The sequence below is a fragment of the Peromyscus leucopus genome, chromosome 7, assembly GCF_004664715.2.
Source record: "Peromyscus leucopus breed LL Stock chromosome 7, UCI_PerLeu_2.1, whole genome shotgun sequence".
In the NCBI taxonomy this organism is placed as follows: domain Eukaryota; kingdom Metazoa; phylum Chordata; class Mammalia; order Rodentia; family Cricetidae; genus Peromyscus; species Peromyscus leucopus.
In genome coordinates this window covers 92961018-92984311 of record NC_051069.1, presented here as the reverse complement: position 1 = coordinate 92984311, position 23294 = coordinate 92961018, and the positions used below count along the sequence as shown (strand labels likewise).

The 23294-nt window shown below is 44.2% G+C and overlaps 1 protein-coding gene and 1 pseudogene across 3 annotated transcripts in view; one reads left to right on the top strand and one right to left on the bottom strand.

The window, feature by feature from the left end:
* Window positions 1–15934, top strand: part of Acp3 (acid phosphatase 3) — a 50007-nt gene extending 34073 nt beyond the window's left edge. For 2 of the 3 annotated variants that reach the window (XM_028869898.2, XM_037207889.1), the window contains 2 exons: window positions 2457–2626; window positions 12459–15934. In XM_028869898.2, the coding sequence (XP_028725731.1) occupies window positions 2457–2626; window positions 12459–12577 (289 nt within the window). In that variant the 3' untranslated portion in view covers window positions 12578–15934. Of the gene's footprint in view, window positions 1–2456; window positions 2627–2826; window positions 4518–12458 lie in introns of those variants that run through there. The other variant, XM_037207888.1, reaches the window with a different exon arrangement.
* Window positions 15935–20475: 4541 nt separating this feature from the next.
* LOC114693572 lies at window positions 20476–20834 on the bottom strand (annotated as a pseudogene).
* Between the last annotated feature and the right edge of the window lie 2460 nt (window positions 20835–23294).

Below are 23294 nucleotides of genomic sequence, written 5' to 3'. Positions count from 1 at the left end.
GGAAGCAAAGAAACAGTACCGGGAGGTTAAGGGCTGAATGGGTAAGTGTTTGGTCCCCAGGAAGGGGGGGGGTTAAAAGAGACAGAAGAGAAGAGACAGGGAAGTGTGGTAAGTGTGCAAAGTGTGCCAAAGCAGCCACAGAGGAGGCTGAGGGTGGAAGCCACCCAGGCCTTTGGAATTTGCCCCATGTTGGGCACCAGATATTGGTGGGAATATTAAGGCAACTCTATATTAAAAGGGAGGTTTATTTTGTGGGGTAACTTACAAGTAAAGGGATAGGTTACAGGGTCTGGGAAAGGTGAAAAGTCCAGTGGTGTTCTCTGGAGAACTCTGCTCAGTCTACCTCCGGCGTCCAGGATCCAGGAGCACATCTGGATCTCAGGTCTTAAGGGGTCCTGTCTTGGCCCTGCCTTGTAGGCTGTGACAGTTACTAGAAGCCTCAATGGAGGTAGTACTTCCAGGTCAAAGCTGGAACGGCTACCCACTACATCCAACACTTGAGAGGGAAAAAAAAGAGCTGCTGTTACTGAAAAAGTCACTCCAAGATATAAGTACCAATTCATTCCATATTAGGGAGTTTTAAAAAACATATCTTAAGGGATGAGGAGATAGCTTAATGGATACAGCGGACATGAATTCAGATCCCCAGCACCCATATAAAAACTGTGTGTGTGTGTGTGTGTGTGTGTGTGTGTGTGTGTGTGTGTGTGTGTTTACAACCCCAGTGCCGGGAGTCAAAGACAGGCAGACCCTGGCAATCAAAAGCCAGCCAGTGCAGCCAAAACAACAAGTTCCACATCCATCGATGGAGAGCCTGTCTCCAAATTAAAGGGGAAAGCAATGGAGGAAGATACCTGACATCACCCTCTGATCTCCACCCATGAGCACATAGGTGTGCGTACATACATATATGTGTATACACACATATACACACAAACAAAAACATATCTCATAAATGAATATTTGCAGTCACTATGTTCCCTCTTTAAGTGATATTTTAAAGGCTTGCTTATAACAACATCTTCAGATTGAAATGTGAGGTCATTATAATGAGACAGATCATTAAATCCCACTTGAATTTCTCTCCCGGCTCTTTTATTGGCGAGTGACTTCCACAAACAGGCTGGTGTGGGTCATTCAACCTTCAGGAGTTTTTTGTTTTTAGAAGTGAGTTTTGGGGGGAGTCCTACCTAGAACGACTCAGGAATTGAACGCATATTATTTTCTTCTGCGAGAACATTCTCTGAAGTGTTGGCATAGCCCCAATTATCTTATATTCACTTCTGTGTTTACTGCTGCAGAAGAGGAGAGATACATTTAAGACAAAGAGTGAAAGAATCCCTGAGAGGAGAGAAAAAAGAAAGGAGTGAATGAGAAGCATCAAAGGGACAGGCTATGAGAAGGGAGATCCAACATCTCAGTAGATCCTCACATTTCCCCTTTAGAAATCAGTAATACTTTATCCATGTCTATGGCTTGCCATTAACAGGAACTGGAAAGCAAAAACTCCTCTTGTTTACAAAGATAAACGAACAGTCTCCTTACCCAGAGATCAAATGGGAACATGGAAGATAAAAGCCCCTCCCCTTCTCCCCTGCGCTGACCTTTGTCCTCTTAGCACAGTGGTTCTCAACCTTCCCAATGCTGCCACCCTTTAATACAGACTCTTATGTTGTGGTGACCCCCAACCATAAAATTATTTTGATTTTTACTTCAGAACTGTAATTTTGCTACTGTTACGAATCATAATGTAAATATTTGTGTTTTCTGATGGTCTCAGGGGACCCCTGTGAAAGGCTCATTCAACCCCCAAAGGGGTCGTGATCAACAGGTTGAGAACCACTGTCTTAAGATGAGGTATCTGACTTAGGACCCTATATATGGCCAGTTTAGTACGAGAGCTAAGAAATTAGGACAGCCCATTCCCACAATACAAAAATGAAGAAAGCTACACCAAGGATTAAGTGCCTGTATTTAACAGGAATCAGGGGGTACTCACAAAAAATAAAAATAAAAATAAAATAAAATAAGAGCTTATGAGAGGTCTCTGTAGTTAAGAGCACATACAGCTCTCACAGAAGACACAAGTTTGGTTCTCAGCACCCCTATCAGGCAGCCCACAACGGCCTGTAATTCAGCTCCAGATCTGAACCTTCTTACCTCCATGGGTACCCACAAAACACATGGCATACACTCATAGGCATACACATATATAAAAATAAAATGTCTTAAAAAATAGTAGATCCTCATTCTTACTCAAAGTCACACCCAGCTCTGCTAATCATCTTGTCTGATGAAGAGTGCTGGTCTCCACTCTTCCTGCCAGGTTCGTCTAACAAACCGGCCCTCCCAATTCCACCGGTCCTTAGGGAAATGTTACAGTAGGGTGGAAAAAAGTCCACAGGACAACTTCGCATTGCAGAACTAACAGCTCTGTCCTCTGCCTGTCGCACCAGGGAACACTTTGTGGAGATGTACTATCGGAATGAGACCCAGCACGAGCCCTACCCACTCACGCTGCCGGGCTGCACCCACAGCTGCCCTCTGGAGAAGTTTGCAGAGCTACTGGACCCCGTGATCCCCGAGGACTGGTCCACGGAGTGTATGGGAACAAGCAATCACCAAGGTACTGGAGACATTTCGGGTTAGTGAGCTCGCAGAGCTCCGCAGGAAATGCAGAGTGCTTTCTCAAGCAACCAGGGTTTCCAGAAAGTTCTTTGGCCATTATCCCTAGCTTGGAAGGAAATGAGTTTGGGTTGATAACTTTGAGCAACTCCTAGCTCTCTATCTAGCCTTAATGCTTAACTTGGTTGGTCTTTCTTTCAGTGTTGCTGTGAAAGAAAACCAGTTCCCAATGTAATCAGGAATAAGAGTTAGGTCCAAGTTGTGGGGCTGCCATGGGCACAGTGATTAGCCCAAAGAGCTCTCTTGTTAAAGGACTCCAAGGTTTTGCTTGAGCGGGATGGAATAAAGCTGCACTGAAAATGTCTGAAGTAAAGTGGGTTTCAAACAAAGCCCACAAAGTTAAGTGTACAAGCAAGAAAAAGAAGCCGCTGACCCGAGGCTAAGGACTAATTTACCCGACAACGGCTGCGCTCATCGGTTCCTGCCTTCTCTCAAAGGAAGGCAAAATGATGAGACAGGAGAAACACCTGGAGGAGTTTTCCAGACCCCGCCTAGCATGATCAGATTTTATATGTATGTTAAAAACACTGGGTAGCAGAACTGAAAAATAAAAACCTCTTTGTGTCCATTCATGCTCCTTTCAAAGAAACTAAAAGTCAAGCTCTCCAGAAAGTTCCATATATGGGGTCCATACAGCAGCTCCAGGAAGGCACTTTGTAGCCAATAAATAACCAGACAAGAGCAAGATAATCAGAAACAGTACCTCAGAGGTGAGAGGGCTCCACCAAGTGTCTCCCTAAACTCCAGTGCTAAGAGATGCAGGACCTAAAGATGATTCATAAGAGGAGATATAAGAATACACACACACACACACACACACACACACACGCACGCACGCACGCACGCACGCACGCACGCACGCACACTTGCACACACCACTAAAAAAAAATGAGAATATTAGAGAAGCCTGCAAGTCCAAAACTTATTGGAACATTGAGTGTAGCTCCAAATCTGCTCAGAGGACAACGGAGTGTTCGAGGCTTTGATTCTGGTACCTTCCGAAGCCCTAAGTGAAGTGCCTGTGCTACCTACCACTGCTCCCTGTGCAAGAAGAAACTGTGCCTGGAGGGCCATTTAGAGCCTTGATTGGCCACGTGGCAGAACAGAGCTTTACTTCTAAGATGGATAAAGATGAGACAGCTACTGGAGGTGGCCTCCACTGGAAGCCAGAATCTACATCACGGCCACCCTCTCTGGGGTTGGTTATGGAATGCATAACCCAAGACATGGGTTGACAAGCTTCTTTGTGTTACTTTCCCTCATGTGAATATGTGCTGTTGGGGCCATGCAGCATCTCCACCTGTGAATGTCTTCTAGTAATGAGGCAGGTGGAAAGTGGTGGATAAAGTCATTATTATTAGGAAGTCCAAAGGAAATACTTTAATAATGAACTTTGAAAAGCTTGTGTTGTGTGTGTGTGTGTGTGTGTGTGTGTGTGTGTGTGTGTGTTTACCTGGGGGGGTGTTCTAATATAACAGGAGTGACTGTATTAAGATAATACAAAACTATTCAACTGACTTAAATTAATTTTTACATTAAAACATAGTTTGAATTACTTGAGATAAAGGGTAAGCAGTGGATAGCTAGTTCTGTCTCGTCTACTCAGTATAGAACTTAGCAGGAAAACTTCCTTAGAAAGTTTACAATATGTTACAGAAATGGTATGTCTTACTCAGAACAATGGCGTGTTTTGTAACTATGTGGGTTACGGTGGAAACAAGAATTATAGGATACAAGAAATATAAGATAACATATCAGTATTGTGTCCTCAGTACCTCAGAGAGCTGGTAGAGGGCATTGTTTGGTGTTCAATAAATATTTTCTGACTGGTGTATAATTAGTTATCTTTCCTCCTGAACCCCTTCTTATCTTGATGAGACACAATACCCAGTGGTCAGGGGGTCAGTGGGTTTAGCCCACTCTGTACTTTATTTCCTGGCCAGTTTGTCTCTTGTTAAACTTCTCTGCAGCATGTCTGTGGAATTTCCCCTCAAAACAGCACCCTTGACAATCCCATACCCAAGTGCAGAGAAATGTGATAAAGCAGCAGAGTTTATCAACCAGAAGAAAATGTAATGGCTGCCATGCTGCCGCATCCTGTGCAGATTCAAGGGTACAATGTGTGCGTGTCTTCCTGGCACTGACTTCTACAATTTCTCTTTGGTAGCTTGAAGTTGGTCGAAGCTGCCCATCACAGAAATCAGCAAGTGGCACAAACCAGTGGGTTGCTTCAGATTCCAGTTGCCCACACCCCATTGATTTTAACTAGCAGAAAGCTTGATAGGAGTATTGTTGGGGGTTTTCACTCTTTTGAGGGGACTGCCACCCAGCTCCCAAATAAATTCACACACAGAGGCTTATTATTACTTATGAATGCCCGGCCTTCGATTGGCTTAGTTTCTAGCCAGCTTTCCTTAAATTAACCCGTCTATCTTTTGCCTCTGGGCTTTTCCCGTTCTCTAAGTTCTGTATGTCTTACTCTTACTCTGTGGCTTGCTGTGTGTGAAGCTGGGTGGCTGGTCCCTGGAGTCCTCCTCCTCCTCTGGCTCCTAGGTCTCACATCTCTCCTCCCAGTTTTCTCCTTTTATATATACTCTCTGCCTGCCAACCCTACCTGTCCTTTCTCCTGTCTTACTGTTGGCCATTCAGTTCTTTATTAGACCATCAGATGTTTTAGACAGGCACAGTAACACAGCTTCACAGAGTTAAACCAATGCAACATGAACAAAAGTAACACACCTTAAAATAGTCTACTACTTAGAAGTCTATGATACAAAGTGACCCCAATAAAAATAAACTTTACATTTGAACTTCCTAATGACAAAGGACTAGACTACGCTATTCAATAAAGTCTCACTGGGTAATGCTAGAGGTGGCAGGCAAAAGTGGAAACATTCCAGATATAGGAAATGACCACTGGGTTGGGTGACCACTTGCCTTAGCATAGGTACTATATAGTACAAGCTACAAGTACATAGGTACTATATAGTACAAGCTAAGCATGAAAGGTGGTAAGGGCTGCTTTTACTATAATTTTAATAGGACCACCTAATTTAGTAAATAAAAAGTATAGGAATCAAAGATCAACCTACAAATAGCGCTAACAGCTGAATAATGATCTTGGGGTGGGGGGAGAATCAGGGGTCAGGGAGTAGGATACAGAACATGTGTTCTGAGAATGCCAATACCTAAAGCAAGACAAAAATTATATAGAAATGTCCTGTATTCTACGAGGTGCTGGCAACCCTGCAGTTGATGCTTGCAGACTGAATAATTGTTTGGCCCTCCAGATTCAACCTTACTTCCTCTTGGAACTCGAAGTTGGTTGGTTGGTAATAATGGGGAGAAGCCATGAATGAATCTCAAATGGAACTGCTTTCTAAAGACCCAATCACTGGCTCTATCTGCAAACCCACATATCAGTCAATCTGTGTCACTTAGCATCTGCTTTTAGCATAGTCATAGTTAAGAGCCCTTCTCTGTAATGTCCCTCCCAGCACCCTTCCTCCCTCAGCTGATTAAACATCCTTTTCTCACCCTGTCACCACTGTCTTCAGTTTCCGGGGCCATCTCTCCTCCATCATTAAAGGTCTTGGCACTTGCAGCATCCCTTGGCATGCAGTAGTTTGACCCCATGCCTACTCCTGCCCTCGATGGCGGCAGCCGTGGCATTCATAATGATGATCAAGCCTGTGCCCTGCCAACCAAACCAACACTCTACCCTGGGGACAGACAAGACAAGCAGGGAACGAGTTAGGAAACATGCCCCGGCCATACAGCAGCACCATGATGAAGGACGTACAGGCAACACTGAGACACACCACAGGAGCAATCAGCAAAGCCTACTGGTCATAGAGTTTTCTCCAATGGGGTAACGTTTAAACAGGAGCCTGTGGGAGAAAAGGAGCCAGCCAGGTGGACGGAATGGAGCTGAGCAGAGAGGAAAACGTCCTAGACAAAGGGGAGAGAGGAAGTATGGAGGCCAGAAAGCTGAAGACAGCGTGGGACATTTTAGGAAGAGGATTGAGTGCTTCCTAGATTGAGCTGAGCTGTTCTGGTCATTGAAAAGTTTTGGGTAGAGGATTGATGCTGCCACTGGCTTCTTGTTGTAGAAAGGCCCTGGCTTCAGTGAGAGACCGATCAGGTAGGAAGGAGGCTGAGGGCATGGAGGGTAAGAGGCTACTACAGTGGGCAAGGCCTAGAACGAGAGAGGGGGGCTGGCGTTCAGGTGGTAGAGTGCTGATGTGGCACACAGCAATACCTGGGTTCCATCCCCAGCACTGCGAAAACACTAGGTGTGATGGTGTGGGCATGCCTGTAATCCAGCACTTGGGAGATGGAGGCAGGAAGACCAGAACTCAAGACCATCCTTGGCTCTATATCCAGTTAAGGAAAGATTGTGTCAAGACGTCCCCCCTTAGCAGCTTTTGTGTGTTTCCATGTGATGGGGCCTCTTTTTAGCCCTTGCGTGCTTTTTAAACTCCTGCTCTTTGCAATAAGGAACAAATGATGACTGTCATTTCTCAGCTTCTAGAACATAACTCAAATTTCTAAAATCTTCTATAGTTCAAACAAGCATGTAATTTAAATTTAATTTAATTTAAAAAATCTAAAGCGTCACATAGAGGCTGGTGTGGTGTGTGCCTGAGATTGCAGCACTTAGAGGCAGGATGATCCTGGGTTTGAGGCAGGGGATTTACCTCATTGGAAGAGTGCTTGGCTAACATATGTAAGGCCCCAGGTTCAACCCTCAGTACTGAAAGATGGGAGGGTAAAGACAGAAGGGGGGCGTGTCTTTCTGAGGATTTTTGTTTCGCTAGTTGGTTTTGTCTGTTGTGTGTTTGTTCTCTCAAGGCCCTTGTCCAGCTTCTTTTGGATAGATTCCTTCCACCAACTCCTGAAATAACCATATCTCAAAATCCCATAGCTGCTGTCCTCATCCCATGCTCACCACGAGCCTACTGCCACATCTAAGTGAAGAATTACAGACCCATTGTTTCCAGCTACCTCTTGGCCATGTCTATCCACAGAACAGCTCACCTCAATTCCACTTCAAAATAAAAGTTATTTCCTCCTATAGACTGTACCAGCCCTTTTCTGTGGTATCCATCCCCAGTCACAACGCAAATCCATGAGATCATCTCAGCCACACCTTTCCCTTGACCGGTGTGTTTAGTCTGTCACCAATATATCTCAACTCAACTACAGGATTGACCAGCATTCTAGTTCCCTCATCTGTGTCCCCATGTCCACAACTTTAGTTCTGAGCCTTGGTTATCTGGCCTGAGATGTTTCAATGGCTCTCTACCAAACCTGCCATGTCTCCACCATCATGACATCACCTAAACATAGACTAGAACTCATCTCTCCCAAGCTGGTCATTTCCAGGTGCTTCAGAACAAGACTAAACCAGAAACCTAAAAACTGGGCCCCAAGGTACACATCAAGTCTTACCCCACCCCGACTCCTGGGCTCTAATTGTGTCCCAGATATACCTTGTGCAACAATTTCTGTCTTGTGTGAAATCCTATTCCCTCTACACATCATCTCAAATTTCATAAGCTTTCCAATTTTTCCCTTTTTGCAATTTTCTGTGTTGGAATGGCACCAGCAACACCTCCATTTCAGTGTGGGTCATACTGCTACATAACTGTCTATCTGCTTCTCCCACCACATGTTGGGTTTCTCAGGAGCAGAGCTTATGGGGTCTCAGCATCTCCCTCAGCCTACCTGGTCCAGGATATTTGCTCACTGCAGGAACGTGTGGGGATGCTTATTCCATGGGACTGCTATGACAGGATAGCCAACATTAATGAGTTAATTAAAAAATAAATTTATAAATTCAGGAAACTATCCATGAAAACAGATTTACCCTTTCAGGAACTCCAGGCTGGTCAGGAGCTTAAAATCCTTCTATTTCTGTATCCCAAATGATAGGATCATAGGCATGTCATCATTTCCAGCCCCATGAAAATAGATTTTTTTCTGAGACAAGCTATACATATATACATATATATGTAAATCATTAGTATCTAGCGCTCTTCTTTATTTCCATCTACTCTCCTTTCCTTCTTCAATTCTATTTGGTTCTCTCCAACTTTATTCTACATCTACGGTTCTAATAAACTGTCTGTTAGGCTCTAACTTTCCTAAAATTAATTAGATTTTTCATGGCACTAAGCAGCATCCTGATCATGAGAAAAACACTGGACTAAAAGTTGACAGCTTGTGAGTTATGTCATTTTTGGTGGAGGTGTTTTTTTGGGAGGGGGTGTTTTGTGTTTGAGACATGGTTTCATGTATCTCAGGCTGGCCTCAAATTCCCTATGTGATGGAAGAATGTCCTTGAGCTTCTGACCCACCTGGCCCTGCCTCCTGAGGCATGGGATTGTGGGTGCATCTCTATCCCCACCCAATCTATGCAGTACTGGGATGCAAACCCAGGTCTTTCATCATGCCACACAAGCACTCTACCAACTGAGCCACACTCTCAGTCCTTAGGTCACTGATTTTGGCATTAATATTTATTAACACCTATACCCAGGTACTGATCTCTGATCCATAAATACAAAGTTCTTGTGTCCTGAAATGGATAGTCAATTAGAAGAAACGAGAGTCAAATGATAAATGTAATAAGTATTTTGAAAGATTCAGATCACAAGTGCCTGTTGGTGGAAGGAAGTGGAGGACAGTTTATGAATGGAACTTTGAAATGGGAAGACTTCATTGAAAAGATGAACTTAAGCAAAGACAGTAAAGGAGTGACCCATCCGGGATCTGTAGGAAGAGTATTCCAGCAATGCTAAAAGCTGAAGCAAGAGCACCAAGTGGGGGTGCTAAGGTAGTTTGAAGGATGGTGTGGTTGGAAGAGCCGTCATCGGGACCTCCCCTCCCACTCTGATGGACATGAGCATCCATCCACAGCAGACTTCACCTGAAGGAGCAGAATGACAAGATTTGGCTCGGAAGCATTGGCTGCTGTGTTTCAAACAGATCGTGAAGCAAGGACAGAAGCTGGGGTTAGGCCAAGAGGCCATGACAGTGGTGGGGTAGCTCAAAGCAGGGTGGTGGCACAGATAGAGAGAGCCATTAGTTTCTAGATTTTTCCCCCAGTAGAACTGACAGACTTTCCAGACAGATTGGGTGTAGGATATTTAGAAAATAATCAAAGAAGACTCATTTTCCTCCTAAGCCAATGGAAGGGAGTTTTCATCATCCAAGGAAAGGGTGGTTATAAGAAAAACTGATTTGTGGGGAGGAGGCTTGGGCTTTACTTTTGAACTTAAGGTTGAAATACCCATTGGATAACAAAGCTCCTGTTCTCCAAGAGCCTCAGTGCTGAGATCCCAGCAGATGTCTGAAACAGCAGAGAGCACTCAACCTGTACATAGAATGCTTTTCCCTGTACGTATATACCTACACTAAAGGTTAGTTTATAAACTAGGCAGAGTTAGAGATGAACAAGAACTGGTAACAAAATGCAACAGGGTTGAAGATGTAGCTCAACCAGTAGAACACTTACCTGCCTCACACACCCGAGGACCACATAAAACCCAGTATAATAATGCACTCCTATAATCATCTCAGTACTTGGAAGGTGGAGGCAGGAGGATCAGAAAATCAAGGTGTTCCTTGGCTATACAGCCAGTTTCTAGCTGCCTGGTCTACATGAGACCTGGTCTCAAAGTCAAAACAAAAATAGTACAATTATTTAAATGTACCGTGATGGAGGGCATATAAATGTTCTCTCTCTCTCTCTCTCTCTCTCTCTCTCTCTCTCTCTCTCTGTCCCTCTCCCTCTCCCTCCCCCTCCCCCTCCCCGTCTCTCTCGTATATTTTCACCCATTACAGCTTCTCTCCATGAATCCAATTTCCATCATTCCTACTCTTGTATCTTTAACCATTATTTAGTAAAATAAGGGTTACCTGAACACAGGCACTAGACCCATGACAACTGTCTGGTAACCAAGATGCTACAGTGTGATTAGTGGTAGGCAGAATACACAGCATTGAATCGATGGACAGAAGATAACTTACATCACATCCCAAATGGATGGAGTGGGACAGCATGAGATACCATCATGCTTCTCAGAGAGGTGCAGCATTTAAAACGTAGGAGTTGTTTCTGGAATTTTCCACTTTATATATTCATACAATGGTTGACCACCATGGGTAACTACAGAAAGTGAATCCATAGACAAGGGAGACTCCTACATACCAAGCACACATTGCATATGAGTAAAGCTTAAGCAAAAAGTTACAGCTGGAGGTGGAAGTCATTAGTGAATAGATGGCTTTGAAATCGTGTGACTGATAAGATCCTGTATCTCTAGGACAATAAAATTATCTGCTGAGCCTTAACCAAATGATCTGCTTCTTCCTTTCCTGCCCCTGCAACAAGGTTAGGCTAAATCAGTGATTTTCATCCATGTTCTTGGAGCACTACTGTTCTATAGATGAGACATCAGAACCAGAAATGTTTGCTTCCCATTGCCTAAGCCAATAAGTCACCCCATGCTTATACAATGAACCAATGTGTGCCTGGGTGTGGTGGTGAATACATTTAGTCCCAGAACTCTGGAGGCAGAGTCAGGCAGATCTCTGAGTTTGAGGCCAGCCTGATCCATTGAGGCCAGCCTGATTCACAGAGCGAGTTCCAGGACATTTGGGGCTACACAGAGAAACCCTGTCTTAAACAACAACAGTAACAACAACAACAAAGATATATACTGAGAGACAGAACAAGCTGGTGTAGTGATATGTCAGCTACAATGAGCAATGCGTGGAGGGAGAGAAACTCTAATGCATTGGTTTCTCATCTGAAATATGACCTCATGTATCTCCTCATGGCTGCTCATCATCATCTATCAAGAGATCTTTCTCAGTAATTACAGATACACACTACTCTATGCTTTTGTAACACACACTCCCCATACTTAACTGATGCTCAGTTTCTCTATAAAACATGGTTTTTGGAAAATCAATTTTAAAGGATGGAATGATTCCATTTCTTTTAGTCAATTGATTGAAGTGAGTTATTCAAATTTTCCTCTGAACTCGTGACCAGACTCAAATGATAATTTAACCATATTTTAAAAATACATGAAGTTCACTGAGGAGGCTTCAGGCACTAGGATTGCAAATCTGAGCCTAGTCCATGGGGAGGGGGGGAGGAAAGGAGGGAGGGAGGGAGGAGAGAAGGAGGAAGTGAAGGAGGAAGGAAGGAGAGAAGTCAGCATTATGAAAAGACCTTGGATACTTCAGTCAGTTACCTTCCCTTTTCAGTGAAGAGCTGAGGCCAAATGTCAAAGGTCATGATGAAACTAGACCTTAAGTCCCCTCCTGACTCTGAGTTCTGGGTTCTACCCACCACACTCTACCGAATCCAAGACTGCTCCAGAAATTCCTCTAGAATTTACAATCAAGGCAGGAAAGCTAGACATGATGGCACACCTGTAATCCCAGTACTTGGGAAGTTGAGGCAGGAGGATCAAGAATTCAAGCCAGCTTATCCTTGGCTACATAGCAAGTACAAGGCCCCTCTGGGCTACGTGAGACCCTGTCTCACAAAGCAGAAAAGCAGAAGGTCAAAGAAGGCAGAAGTAATGAAAATACATTGCTGTACATGAAATAAAGCATTTTAAGTTTTAAATTAAGGCAAAAAGTCAACAATGAATGTGATTTTCATCTGCTTTTTAGGGTTTTTGGGGGGGCAGGTGTTGTTGTGATCTTCACATATTAATTTCACATCTGTGTATTTCTTGTTTTCGCAGTCCTGAGGGTCATCCTTGCCATTACCTTTTGCCTGGTATCTGGCATCCTAGTGATACTGCTGTTTACCCTCATCCGCCACGGGCCCTGCTGGCAGAGAGACGTGTATCGGAACATCTGAACAGACGGCTGACCTCCAGTGACAAGACCTCTCGGTGAGGCAGCACCTTCCGGACAGCCTTCTGCCCTGTGGGCACTGTCCTGCACACATCCTCCCTTCAGAACCTGCCTAGAGTTGGTGTGAGCTCACTGCCACACAGAGGAGAGGGCAGGGCTGGCAGGTTAGATAGGTCTTCTGGGCACCGAGCTGGGGTATGAGCTGCTCATAGGGCTTCCTCAGGACTCCTCTGCAAGAGCTCTTCTGCTCCGCCCTGCTCTCTCACACAGGTCCTGAGAGAAACAAGAAGCCAAATTCCAATCTGCCTTATGCCTACAAGAGGAAAGGAAGAGAAAGTGGGACCAGACATAGGTTAGACCACACTAGGTAGTCCAGAATGTTAGACTGGAAGTAGAGGGCCCACCGAAAAATGACCTTAGTTGTTTAGTAAACTTAACTCTCTCTCTCTCTCTCTCTCTCTCTCTCTCTCTCTCTCTCTCTCTCCCTCTTCCTCTTCCTCTCTCTCCCCCCTCTCTCTCCCTCTCTCTCTCCCTCTCTCGCCTCTCTCTGAAGAGCAATTCAAACCCAGTGCTTGATGACTGACAGACTTCTACCTGTACATCTAACATACACATACATACATCCACATTTAAAATGTCTTCAGGTGAGGCGTTTGATTCTCAGAAACTGTAATATCATTCACTTTAAGCATAGTTCGGGTCATTTTCTCTCAATTTCCATTTAGAGAAATAACTGAAAAACCCATGAGACAAGTTCATTTTTCCCGACTCTTACCACCTGATTTTTTTATACAGTTTATATTACTTTCGCTTTAAAATTATGATCTCTTAGACTTATAAGGGTTGTTCATGGCCGGTATGAAGTGATGATTTTTTTTTTTACTTTATTTAATTTTTGGTGTAGTGATGACTGCAAACCCCTGGGCCTCATGTACACTAGGAGAATGCTCTACCAATGAACTATGCCCTCAGGCCTCTCCGACTTTTGTAAGTGCCAACACAGAAAGAAAAGTATATGGGGTGGGGGTGGGGTGACAGCCTACTGGCCTTTGGCCTTAAATTTTAATTTCCTAATCTAAAATGGAAGAACTGAGACAAGAGGAATGCAGAAGTCACATCTAGATTTCATTTTCTGTGAACAATTTTACTCCACTTTCACTACATGTAAGTCATGGTCCAATCAAGCACCTCCATGCCTGGCACCATCCAGGAAGTCATTAGGGAAAAGACTAAAATTTACTTTATATAATTATATTCTTCTCTGGACACACAAGCATTCAGTTTGTGATAAATTCGATCTCACTCCTCAGTAGGTTGCTCTACTTTCTTGGGGTTGCCTAAAGAGCTCAACGTATACCTGATTTTTTTGGGGGGGAGGTGTTGGAAAAGGGCCTCTGTCCTCACGGTCCATGCTCATGAGCCTGTTTGAAGATAGGTAGAGACATTCTGGCTATGGCTCCCAAGACCATACTCAGAATTCATTGTCTAGATGTCTCTATGGGATGCTGGACCTTTGACACCCAACACAGAATTCAGCTCTTCACTCAGACCCCCACCCATCCCTCGAGCCCCACGGTGCCCTGTTAAACACCAAGCACTCACATCTATAGCCTGTACTTTTAATATCACTCTCAGTGAGCCAAAGCCACCGGAAACAAACCTTGAAGAGTGTGCTCTCTCTCTCTCCCTTCTCCCTCCCTCCCTCCCTGATGTGTGTGCATGTGTATTTATGTGAGTATGCATGTGGTTCATGCACACATGTATGTGCTGCTTTGCCACGCATGCTCAGAGGACACAGGAGGCTGTCACATGTCTTTTTTCTGTCATTCTCCTCCTTATGACTTTAAGACAAGATTTCTTGCTAAACTTGGAGCTATTCTGGAGTCCAGCAAGCCCCAGTGGTCCTTCTGGCTTGTCCCCCACAGCGCTGGGCTTAAAGGAACACACACAGGCCACACTCAGCTTTTTACATAGGTGCTTGGGATTTGAACTCAGGTCCTCACACTTGTACAGCAAGGGCTCTTACTGACCCATCTGCCCAATCCCCAGTACCTACCATTTCTTTCATCACTGTACAGAAAGCTGTCAGGCTCATTATCACCGTCTCCTTTACCTCCTTCTGTTGGCAAATACCATAGCCATTTTTCATCCAACACGGCAGAAGAAAGAATCGCAAGTGGCAAAGGACCTGTAGGAATAAAGTAAGGAGCACAAATGAACTGGGGAGTCGCTCAGAAAATAAGCCGATAATGAGATTTCAACAACAGGGAATGCGATCTCCCAATACTGATAATTGCTCGGCAGATGGCACAGATGTGACCATTCTAGTTGCTATGGTGATATTTTTGAAAGACCATCACTAGCGCTGGGATCACCTCTGTTCTGGTGTGTGGTCCTTGTCACTTGAGAGGCCTTTGTGTAGAATTCACATGAAGCAATCATTATCGTGTTGATATCAATTACATAAAAATACTGATAAGTACTCAGGAAAGTACTGAGAGAGACACAGGTGGGTTATCCTTAGCTTTAATTGCAAAGCACAGACAGAGAATTAAGGAAATATAATTGTGAAAAAAATACTAGTGCTTAAGAAATGGCATACATTAGACTTCAACTACATTTAACTGGCATTCACTCAACAGCTTTTTGTACTAAATCTGGCATTTCTTCCCTGAATCTACTCGTATTTCCTGTTTTCTCAACTCCCTGCCCTTTTCTGTCTTGTTCTAATATTGTTAGCCAGAGTGGCTTTGGGGTAAATGAAAGTCAAATTAGAACTGTTTTCTCTTTTTAAACTTTCTACAAAAACTTATTGAGCAATAATTCACATGTAAAATGTTGGTGCCTTAGATCAGGGCTAAGAGATACATACAGTCACACATGTGGTCTTAAAGGTTTCCACAAGCACAACTGTAAACTTTTTTTAATGAAATGAATTCTAATATAAAATTTATTTAACACACTGCATGTAAAATACCATTTCAACAGGTAATTGATATTCAAAAGATGCTTGTAGAATATTTTAAAGGCGTTTTTCATAGCAAGTATCTAAAACCAGATGTGCTCTACAGTTTATCTTCCACCACCTCCCAGGTTGGAGTAGCCTTTGAAGACTCAGTAGTGGCTAGTGTCTCCCGGAAGAAATAGTTCTGACCCAGGCCATTAGAGGATAGCCTTTTTAAAGCAGAGAAAACACATTCTTTATTTGTAGAATACACTTTGGGTTATTGTGACAAAATAGACATTATCTTTAGGGCTGGAACACAGCTCACTGATGAAGGGCTTGCCTGCCAAAGGCAAGCCCTCAGTTCCATCTCCTGCACCACAATAAAGTCAATAAAACAAATATAGCGGACCTTTTTATTGTGTGTCTTCATTGTTTTTGTTTGTTTTGTGGGGGTTTTTTTGTTGTTGTTTTTTGGTTTGGTTTTGGTTTTTTCAAGACAGGGTTTCTCTGTGTAGCTTTGGAGTCTGTCCTGGAACTCCCTCTGTAGACCAGGCTGGCCTCGAACTCACAGAGATCTGCCTGCCTCTGCCTCCCGAGTGCTGGGATTAAAGTGTGAGCCACCACAGCCTGGCCTCTTCATTGTTTTTTACCTTTGACCAAACTGATGAAAGATTGTCTGAAATGCTTTATTTTTAAACTTGTCTCCTCTTCTTGTTAAATGTCTCAAGAAGAAAATGGGCAGAGGGGGCGCCTTTTACAGGGAGAGTGGCAAAATGGTTCTGAGAACAGAGCAATGACTTCTCAAGAAAATCAGTCATTCGCAAGTCATGAATTCCCACCCAATTTACTTTATAACAAAATGAACAGAAATATGTTTACCATGATGAATTCTGAGCCCAAACACGATTGGGGTGTGTGTGTATTGGTTTTTTGAAACAGAGTTTCTCTGTACAGGCCTGGCTGCCCTAGAATTCACTGTATAAAATGGAGAAAATGAGCTGAGCAGTAGCATGCATTTATTCGTCTCTCCCTGCTTTCTGACTGTGATGTAACCAGCTACTTCAAGCTCTGGCCACCTTGACTACCCTGTCATGGAGGCCTAACCTTGGTGCTGTGAGCCATAACTAACTCTTTGTCTCTTATGTGACCTTTCTCAGAGTACTGCATCACAGCTAAAGGAAAAGAAATTGAAAGAAAAGAATTGGTGTTTTCCCCTTGTGAGTTATGGCTTTTGCAGGACTGGATCATTGGATACCATGATGATGGGTTATTATAAAGAAAGTCTCTCTATGTCTCTGTCTCTCTCTCCATGCTCTTCTATATCTATCTGCTACTCCACCAGAGGCCCTCCCTAAAGCAGATACTGGCATCATGCTCCTGAATTTTCAGAACTGAGAACTGCATAGGGTATAGCATAGCTATATGTCATAGCAACACAAAAAACAAATCAAAGAAACTTACATGGAAGAACAGAGGAGAATACGGTAGTTTAGGCCAAATGCATGGACGGACATCCCAGCCTGGACCCTTACTAGCCATACGGTGTTGGAATAATCACTTAAATTTTCTATCTAAGTCTCCTTGTCTGTAAATTGTAGACAGTAGTAGTTCCTATTCAAAGTATTATAAGGAATAAATGAGCCACTACTTACAAATGCCAGGAATTGCCCTGGGCCCTAGTAAGCAATATGTTATTATTAAAATAATAATATTTTATTAAATATTCAGTGGAGGGTGTCAGGAACTTATCACTGTCTGCCAAAACCTTATCATTCTGAATTTCATTGTTAAACAAACATGAGATGTGATTTTTTATTAGCTCTCTATACCTTCTCAAGAGTGGGTTTCAATCTTATCCCACATCTTAAAGTGACAACCATTATTAAAATGATGGAGTTTCCCTCAGAGGAGCAGCAAGGACACCAGAGATCTCATTAAAGCTGTTGTTTTGATTGAAGATCTGTTTCTGAGTGAGCAGAACATTGCCTTCAAGAAAGAGTAAGTGGATTCCAGCAGGAAGTCAACTGCCAACAGAAACTTCAAATAAAGTTCTTAACAGTATGAAGACGGAATCTACAGAGGCGTTGTATCAAGTCAACTTCACTTTAATGAGAGGGCAGATGGAGGGAGAATAAAAACCATAGTTGGCTGTATAAAGACTTGTTATCTTGCTAATGATAAAAAGGAATTATTTCAAACACACTAATAATGAAAGCTGGTGGTAGTGGTCTTTTTTTTTTTTTAACTTCCTTTAGTTATTTGATGCATATCAACTTCTTTCCTATAATTACAGCAGTGAACTGTCACCCTGAGGCACAAATTTCACTGATCTTGAGGCTGATGAAATCAAACAGGCTGCTATGACCAAGTGGACTTCAGAAATGATGATTTCAGGCAGGGGCTGGCCATCTGAAGAGCGCAGGAAGAAAGCGGATTTTTCAGGATGGAAGGCAGGCATTGTCTCTCCTACTAGCCAGCAGGCAAACCACAATGGCCCTTCTTCCCAGTCATGTGGGCTCATCTTTTCTGCTTCCTACACAGACCCTCTTCCTGGCCTCTTGAGGTTGAGGTCAGGGAGGTAAAAGCCGCATTATCTTTTCCACTTGGCTGACACTTGTATTGAGTATATAGAATGTTGTTACATGGATAGTGGTTTGGGTCAGAACATTGAAATTGTGGCATGTAGGGGTGCTAGGGAGAAACTGCATTCTTTCTCCTTTGTAAGATTATATTTTGCCTCCATTTGTAATAGATCAAGAAGAATGAGGTGTGGTGCTGGTCAGCTGGCTCAGGGCTCATGAAAAGACAGACACACGTAGAGGGAAAAAAAGTAAATTTCAGAATTATGGATAAATACATATGAAAATTAACATATGATAAAGGTGGGTTTTCAGTGAAAAAAGAAAAAAAATGGAGTTAAGCCCCAAGTGATGGAAGCATATTTAAAGGGAACAAGCCTGGACCTTTACCAAAAATAGCTTTAAGGGGAATTATATGTTTCTATTTTCTGAAAAACTACATTTTATATTTAATATATAAACTATATATTTATATATAAATTATATATAGAAATCAGAACAAAAGATATTAAGAAAATCAAGTGATTGAGAGTTTTGAGCCAGATATGGAAAAATGGAGAGTGGGAAGGGCGAAGGTAACACAAAGAAAGATGGAGACAAAGAGATCAGAAGTTTCTATGAGGTTAAGTGGTGTTTGGGCATGAAAGAGTTAAGAGTGGAGGAGTGGGGGTTTGCTCAGTAACCTCAATTTTAGCCTTTTTTTTTTTAAGACAGGGGTCTCAGTTTATAGTCTTGGCTAGCCTAGAACTCACTATATAGACCAGGCTGGACTTAAACTCACAGAAATTGGCCTGTGTCTGCCTTTCTGGGTGCTTTGATTAAAGGTGTGTAATACCATACCTGGCTATTTTGACTTCCACAATGGATCACACTCCTGATTACAAAGCACAGTCCAGTGTAGTCATTAGTATTGAATTCAAGCAAGAATAATAGCTTGAGTAAATCATCTACAAGGCCACCAAGAGTCTACAGAAAAAGTGCCCAGAACTGAGGAGTAGAAGGGGCTGAGACCCAGCTACCGACATCCTCAGAGAGGCCAAGAGATTGTGGGGACTTGACAGCCAGCCCTAACCTGAGGACACTGTGTTATTATTGCCTGCTCTATCCCAGTCAATTAGTGACACTTCCTCCAGAGAGCTCAGATCTGTGTAATAATTTACACATAACTCCCTTGTGGATGGCCAAGGAAACTTAATATTGTACCAGGCATCCCTTAAGGGCCTCTTTGCCCTGGAATGCCTGTGAGATCCTAGTGGCCTGCCGGTGAACTAAGAATAGGCTAATGGCGTTCCTGCTGTGAGATATTTAGCCATTTGCTTTCTGCTTTTGTAAATGTGCTTATCATTGTGGGACTGGGATGAAATGGTCTCTTTATCACTAGACACCAGGAAAAGAGAAACAACAACAGAGAGGAGTAGAACACTTTTCTTGCCAGGCCATGGATTCCACAGATAATTGTAATGTCCACCTTTGATGTTCACTTTATAAACCTTCCCTTTGTTCACTTGCTGCTGGGCTTTAAGGCTGCTGTGCCTCTGCTAGCGGTAAGAAGGAATCCATTTAATCTAAGTTTGAATTGAGCCTTAGTCTTTGGTCTTTCCTAGTGGATTATTAGAATGCCACAAGACGACACAGAGGAGGCAGCCCAGCCATTCCCAAGGCAGACTGGCTGGGAGCAGAGAAGGGATGAGGACCTGGGTTGGCCAAGGGAGGCTGGCTAGGGTGTCTGTCAGAGCTGGACTTGAACTGTAGATGTCAAGTTTCCAGATGTTGTGGTTTGAATGTGAAATGCCCCCTGTAAACTCATGTATATGGTGCCCAGCTAGTACTGCTGTTTGGGACAGTTATGAAAACCTGAAGAGGAACAGCCTCACTGGGGAAAGTGAGTCACAGGGGCTGGTCTTTGAGATTTAATAGCCCAGCCCTACTTCCTGTCTGCTCTGTTTCCTGTTCTACAGTGCTGGTTAGATTTTTGTCAGCTTGACACAAATTAGGGTCATCTGGGAAGAGGGACCTTCAACTGAGAAAATGCCCTGTAGGCAAGCCTGTTGAAAGCCTGTGGGGCATCTTCTTGATTAGTGATTGATATGGGAGGCCCCAGCACACTGTGAGTGATGCCACCTCTGGACAGGTGGTCCTGGGAGGTTTGAGAAGATATCTGCCCTTGAACCTGAGGAGCAAACTAGTAAACAGCATTCCTCCATGGACTCTGCTCCAGTCCCTCTTACCTCCAGTTTCCTGGTTGAGTTCTGCTCCAACCCCTGTTAGCATTTAGGCATCTGTACTGGTCTATCCTTAGGGGTTCTGACAGGATACATCCTCAGCTGCAGCCGCTAAGAGCACCTACTGTATGCATTCTCTACATTCCCCCCCCCCTTTTTTGTCACATATCTGTCTTTATTGTAAGCAGCAGGTGGGACACTTGTAGCAATGGTAAAAAATTAATTTACAAAAGCAGGGATTTGGTGAAGCTGCCTGGTGGGTACCCTTGGGGACTCATACGTAGATGCCAACCCAGAGCAGGAGGAAGAGGACTCCAAAACCCATGAAGAGTGAGGCCACCAAGGAGATGAGGAGCTCTTTGTAAATATCACGTGTGTACTTGGTGGAGGTGACCTTGTAAATGAAGAACCAGGTGGTGAAGAACATGCCGATGGCCAGAAGTACCACAGTCAGGTGTGGGAAGACAGCTGGTTGACTGGGCTGGTGTACCTATTCATGGCCTCGAGCTTCATTTTGCCCCGCACAGGATAAAACCCTACACTCCCTTATAAAAGGCAGGCTTTGCCTACTTATCTCTCTATTTCTCTTCCTTCACTCTCGTCCCCAGGGACTGGTCTCTGCTCCCCCCTTTTTTTTACTGTTAGTGTTGTCTCTCCATTTCATATATATATATATATAATTTTACAATACCATTCAGTTCTACATATCAGCCATGGGTTCCCCTATTCTCCCCCCTCCCACCCCCTCCCCTTACCCCAGCCTATCCCCCATTCCACCTCCTCCAGGACAAGTCCTCCCCCAAGGACTGCGATCAACCTGGTAGACTCAGTCCAGGCAGGTCCAGTCCCTTCCTCCCAGACTGAGCCAAGTGTCCCTGCATAAGCTCCAGGTTTCAAACAGCCAACTCATGCAATGAGCACAGGACTTGGTCCCACTGCCTAGATGCCTCCTAAACAGATCAAGTCAATCAACTGTCTCACCTATTCAGAGGGCCTGATCCAGCTCTCTTGTCCCCTTCTTGTAGCTAGAGTTTTCCTGCCTTGCCCACAGTCAGGACAAATCTCTCTCACCTGCCAGTCCCGCAGTCACTCAGACCCAACCAAGTAAACACAGAGACTTATATTGCTTACAAACTGTATGGCCGTGGCAGGCTTCTTGCTAACTGTTCTTACATCTTAAATCAATCCATTTCCATAAATCTATACCTTGCCACGTGGCTTGTGGCTTACTGGCATCTTCACGTGCTGCTTGTCATGGGGCGGCTGGCAGTGACTCCTTCTGCCTTCCTGTTCTTTCTTTTCTCCTCTCTGTTAGTCCTGCCTATACTTCCTGCCTAGCCACTAGCCAATCAGTGTTTTATTTATTGACCAATCAGAGCAATTTGACATACAGACCATCCCACAGCACACCCCTTCCCCTCAATAAACCTCCCAAGTGGGTCCTGTTGTATGGTGTGATTCCTTCTTGCCATGCCATTTTTAAAATACAGGCTCTCTCAGCAGTCTACAACCTGCCAGGGCCCTGGTGGTTGGAATTCCTGGCCATTCCTCCAGCTGCATGGCCACACACAACTGCTGTTCAGATGTTTAGTCATTCCAGGGCTTTACATCCTATGTAATCCGTGTGCTGTGTGGTCGCATAATTTGCACACAGCATGCATTTGTGGCATAGTTCCATAAGCCCAAATGCGCATGTGCAGGGGAATGCATAAAAAGCAGGTCACAGACTCCTCCTTCTTCTTCTCCCCCATTCCCTCTCTCTGCACATGTCTTTCGCAAGCCCGATCACATTCTCTTCTGTCCCTCTCTTCTCCTAATAAAACTCTGATAGTGGGTTTTGTCATGCCTCATGGCTTTTCTCACATGGTCACAGTGCCGCTTAATGAATAACATTGTGCTGCCGCATAAAACCAACACCCGGAACTTGGTCCACCCACGACAGCCCTACTTTCCCACCTAACTGATCACTGGGACTCTCCATCCAACACGACGATTGGTAAGCTCCCCACGTCTTCAGTTCTGGCCATTTCCCAACAATCCGACAGATGGAAGGGGGTACCCTACTTTCAAGCTTTCTCTTATCCAGTCCCTTCTCCAACGCAGCCTTCCACTCCTCTTTCGCTCTCCCCCTCCCTCAAGCCTTTTGCATTAACTTTGCTGCGTGTGGCATGTTTGTTTGGTGGTATACCTTGGCAAGGCCCGCCAAGGATACCCACTTCACCTTGAGACTCTACCCACAGCAGATTCACACTCTTCCACCTCTAACAAATCTGCTTTCTCATTCACCGACAGCTTTGCCTTCCATTCAGTACCAACAATTGGCTTTCTGGTGGGGCTGCCTGCCTCTGACCATTCCCCTGGATGTGAGACTGGACTCAGTATTTCTTAAACCAAGCAGTCGGGGAACCGAGAAAGAATTATTCTCCACTTTCTTAGGAGCACCTGGCAGTGCCACCACCAACTTAGGTTTTGGTATTTCTTCTTCCTCCTCCATCATTTCTTGGGTACTTTCCTCGGGTGGCCTTCCATCTCCTAAGGAGCCACCTCCTGGCTCTGCTTCACTTATTTCCTCTTTGTGCTCCTATGATTCTTCTGGGGACATTTCTGTCTCTCCATTTTCCACAACAGGCTCTGAAAGTTCCATGCTAACAGCTGAATTTGAACCTTCACACAATAATGGCTGCTCTTGAGAGGACTCCACAGGTGCTCATTAAAAAAATTCTTGTAAGCTCCAGGGAGTGGACTTGGATTCACCTCAAACAACATCTTGCCAGGTCCAAGAGGTGCCGCACAGTTCCACAGAGCCTGGACAGCAAAGCAAAACAGCCAGCTACCCCAGGACATGGCCAGTACCCTAGTTTTCTCAGGTCCCCCGAAGATGATCAACACCCTCCAGTCCAGCAGGAAGCAGTCTGGAGAACACGGCACCCTCATCCCTGCCTCACCTGCGACCCCTTTCTAACTCCTCACCCT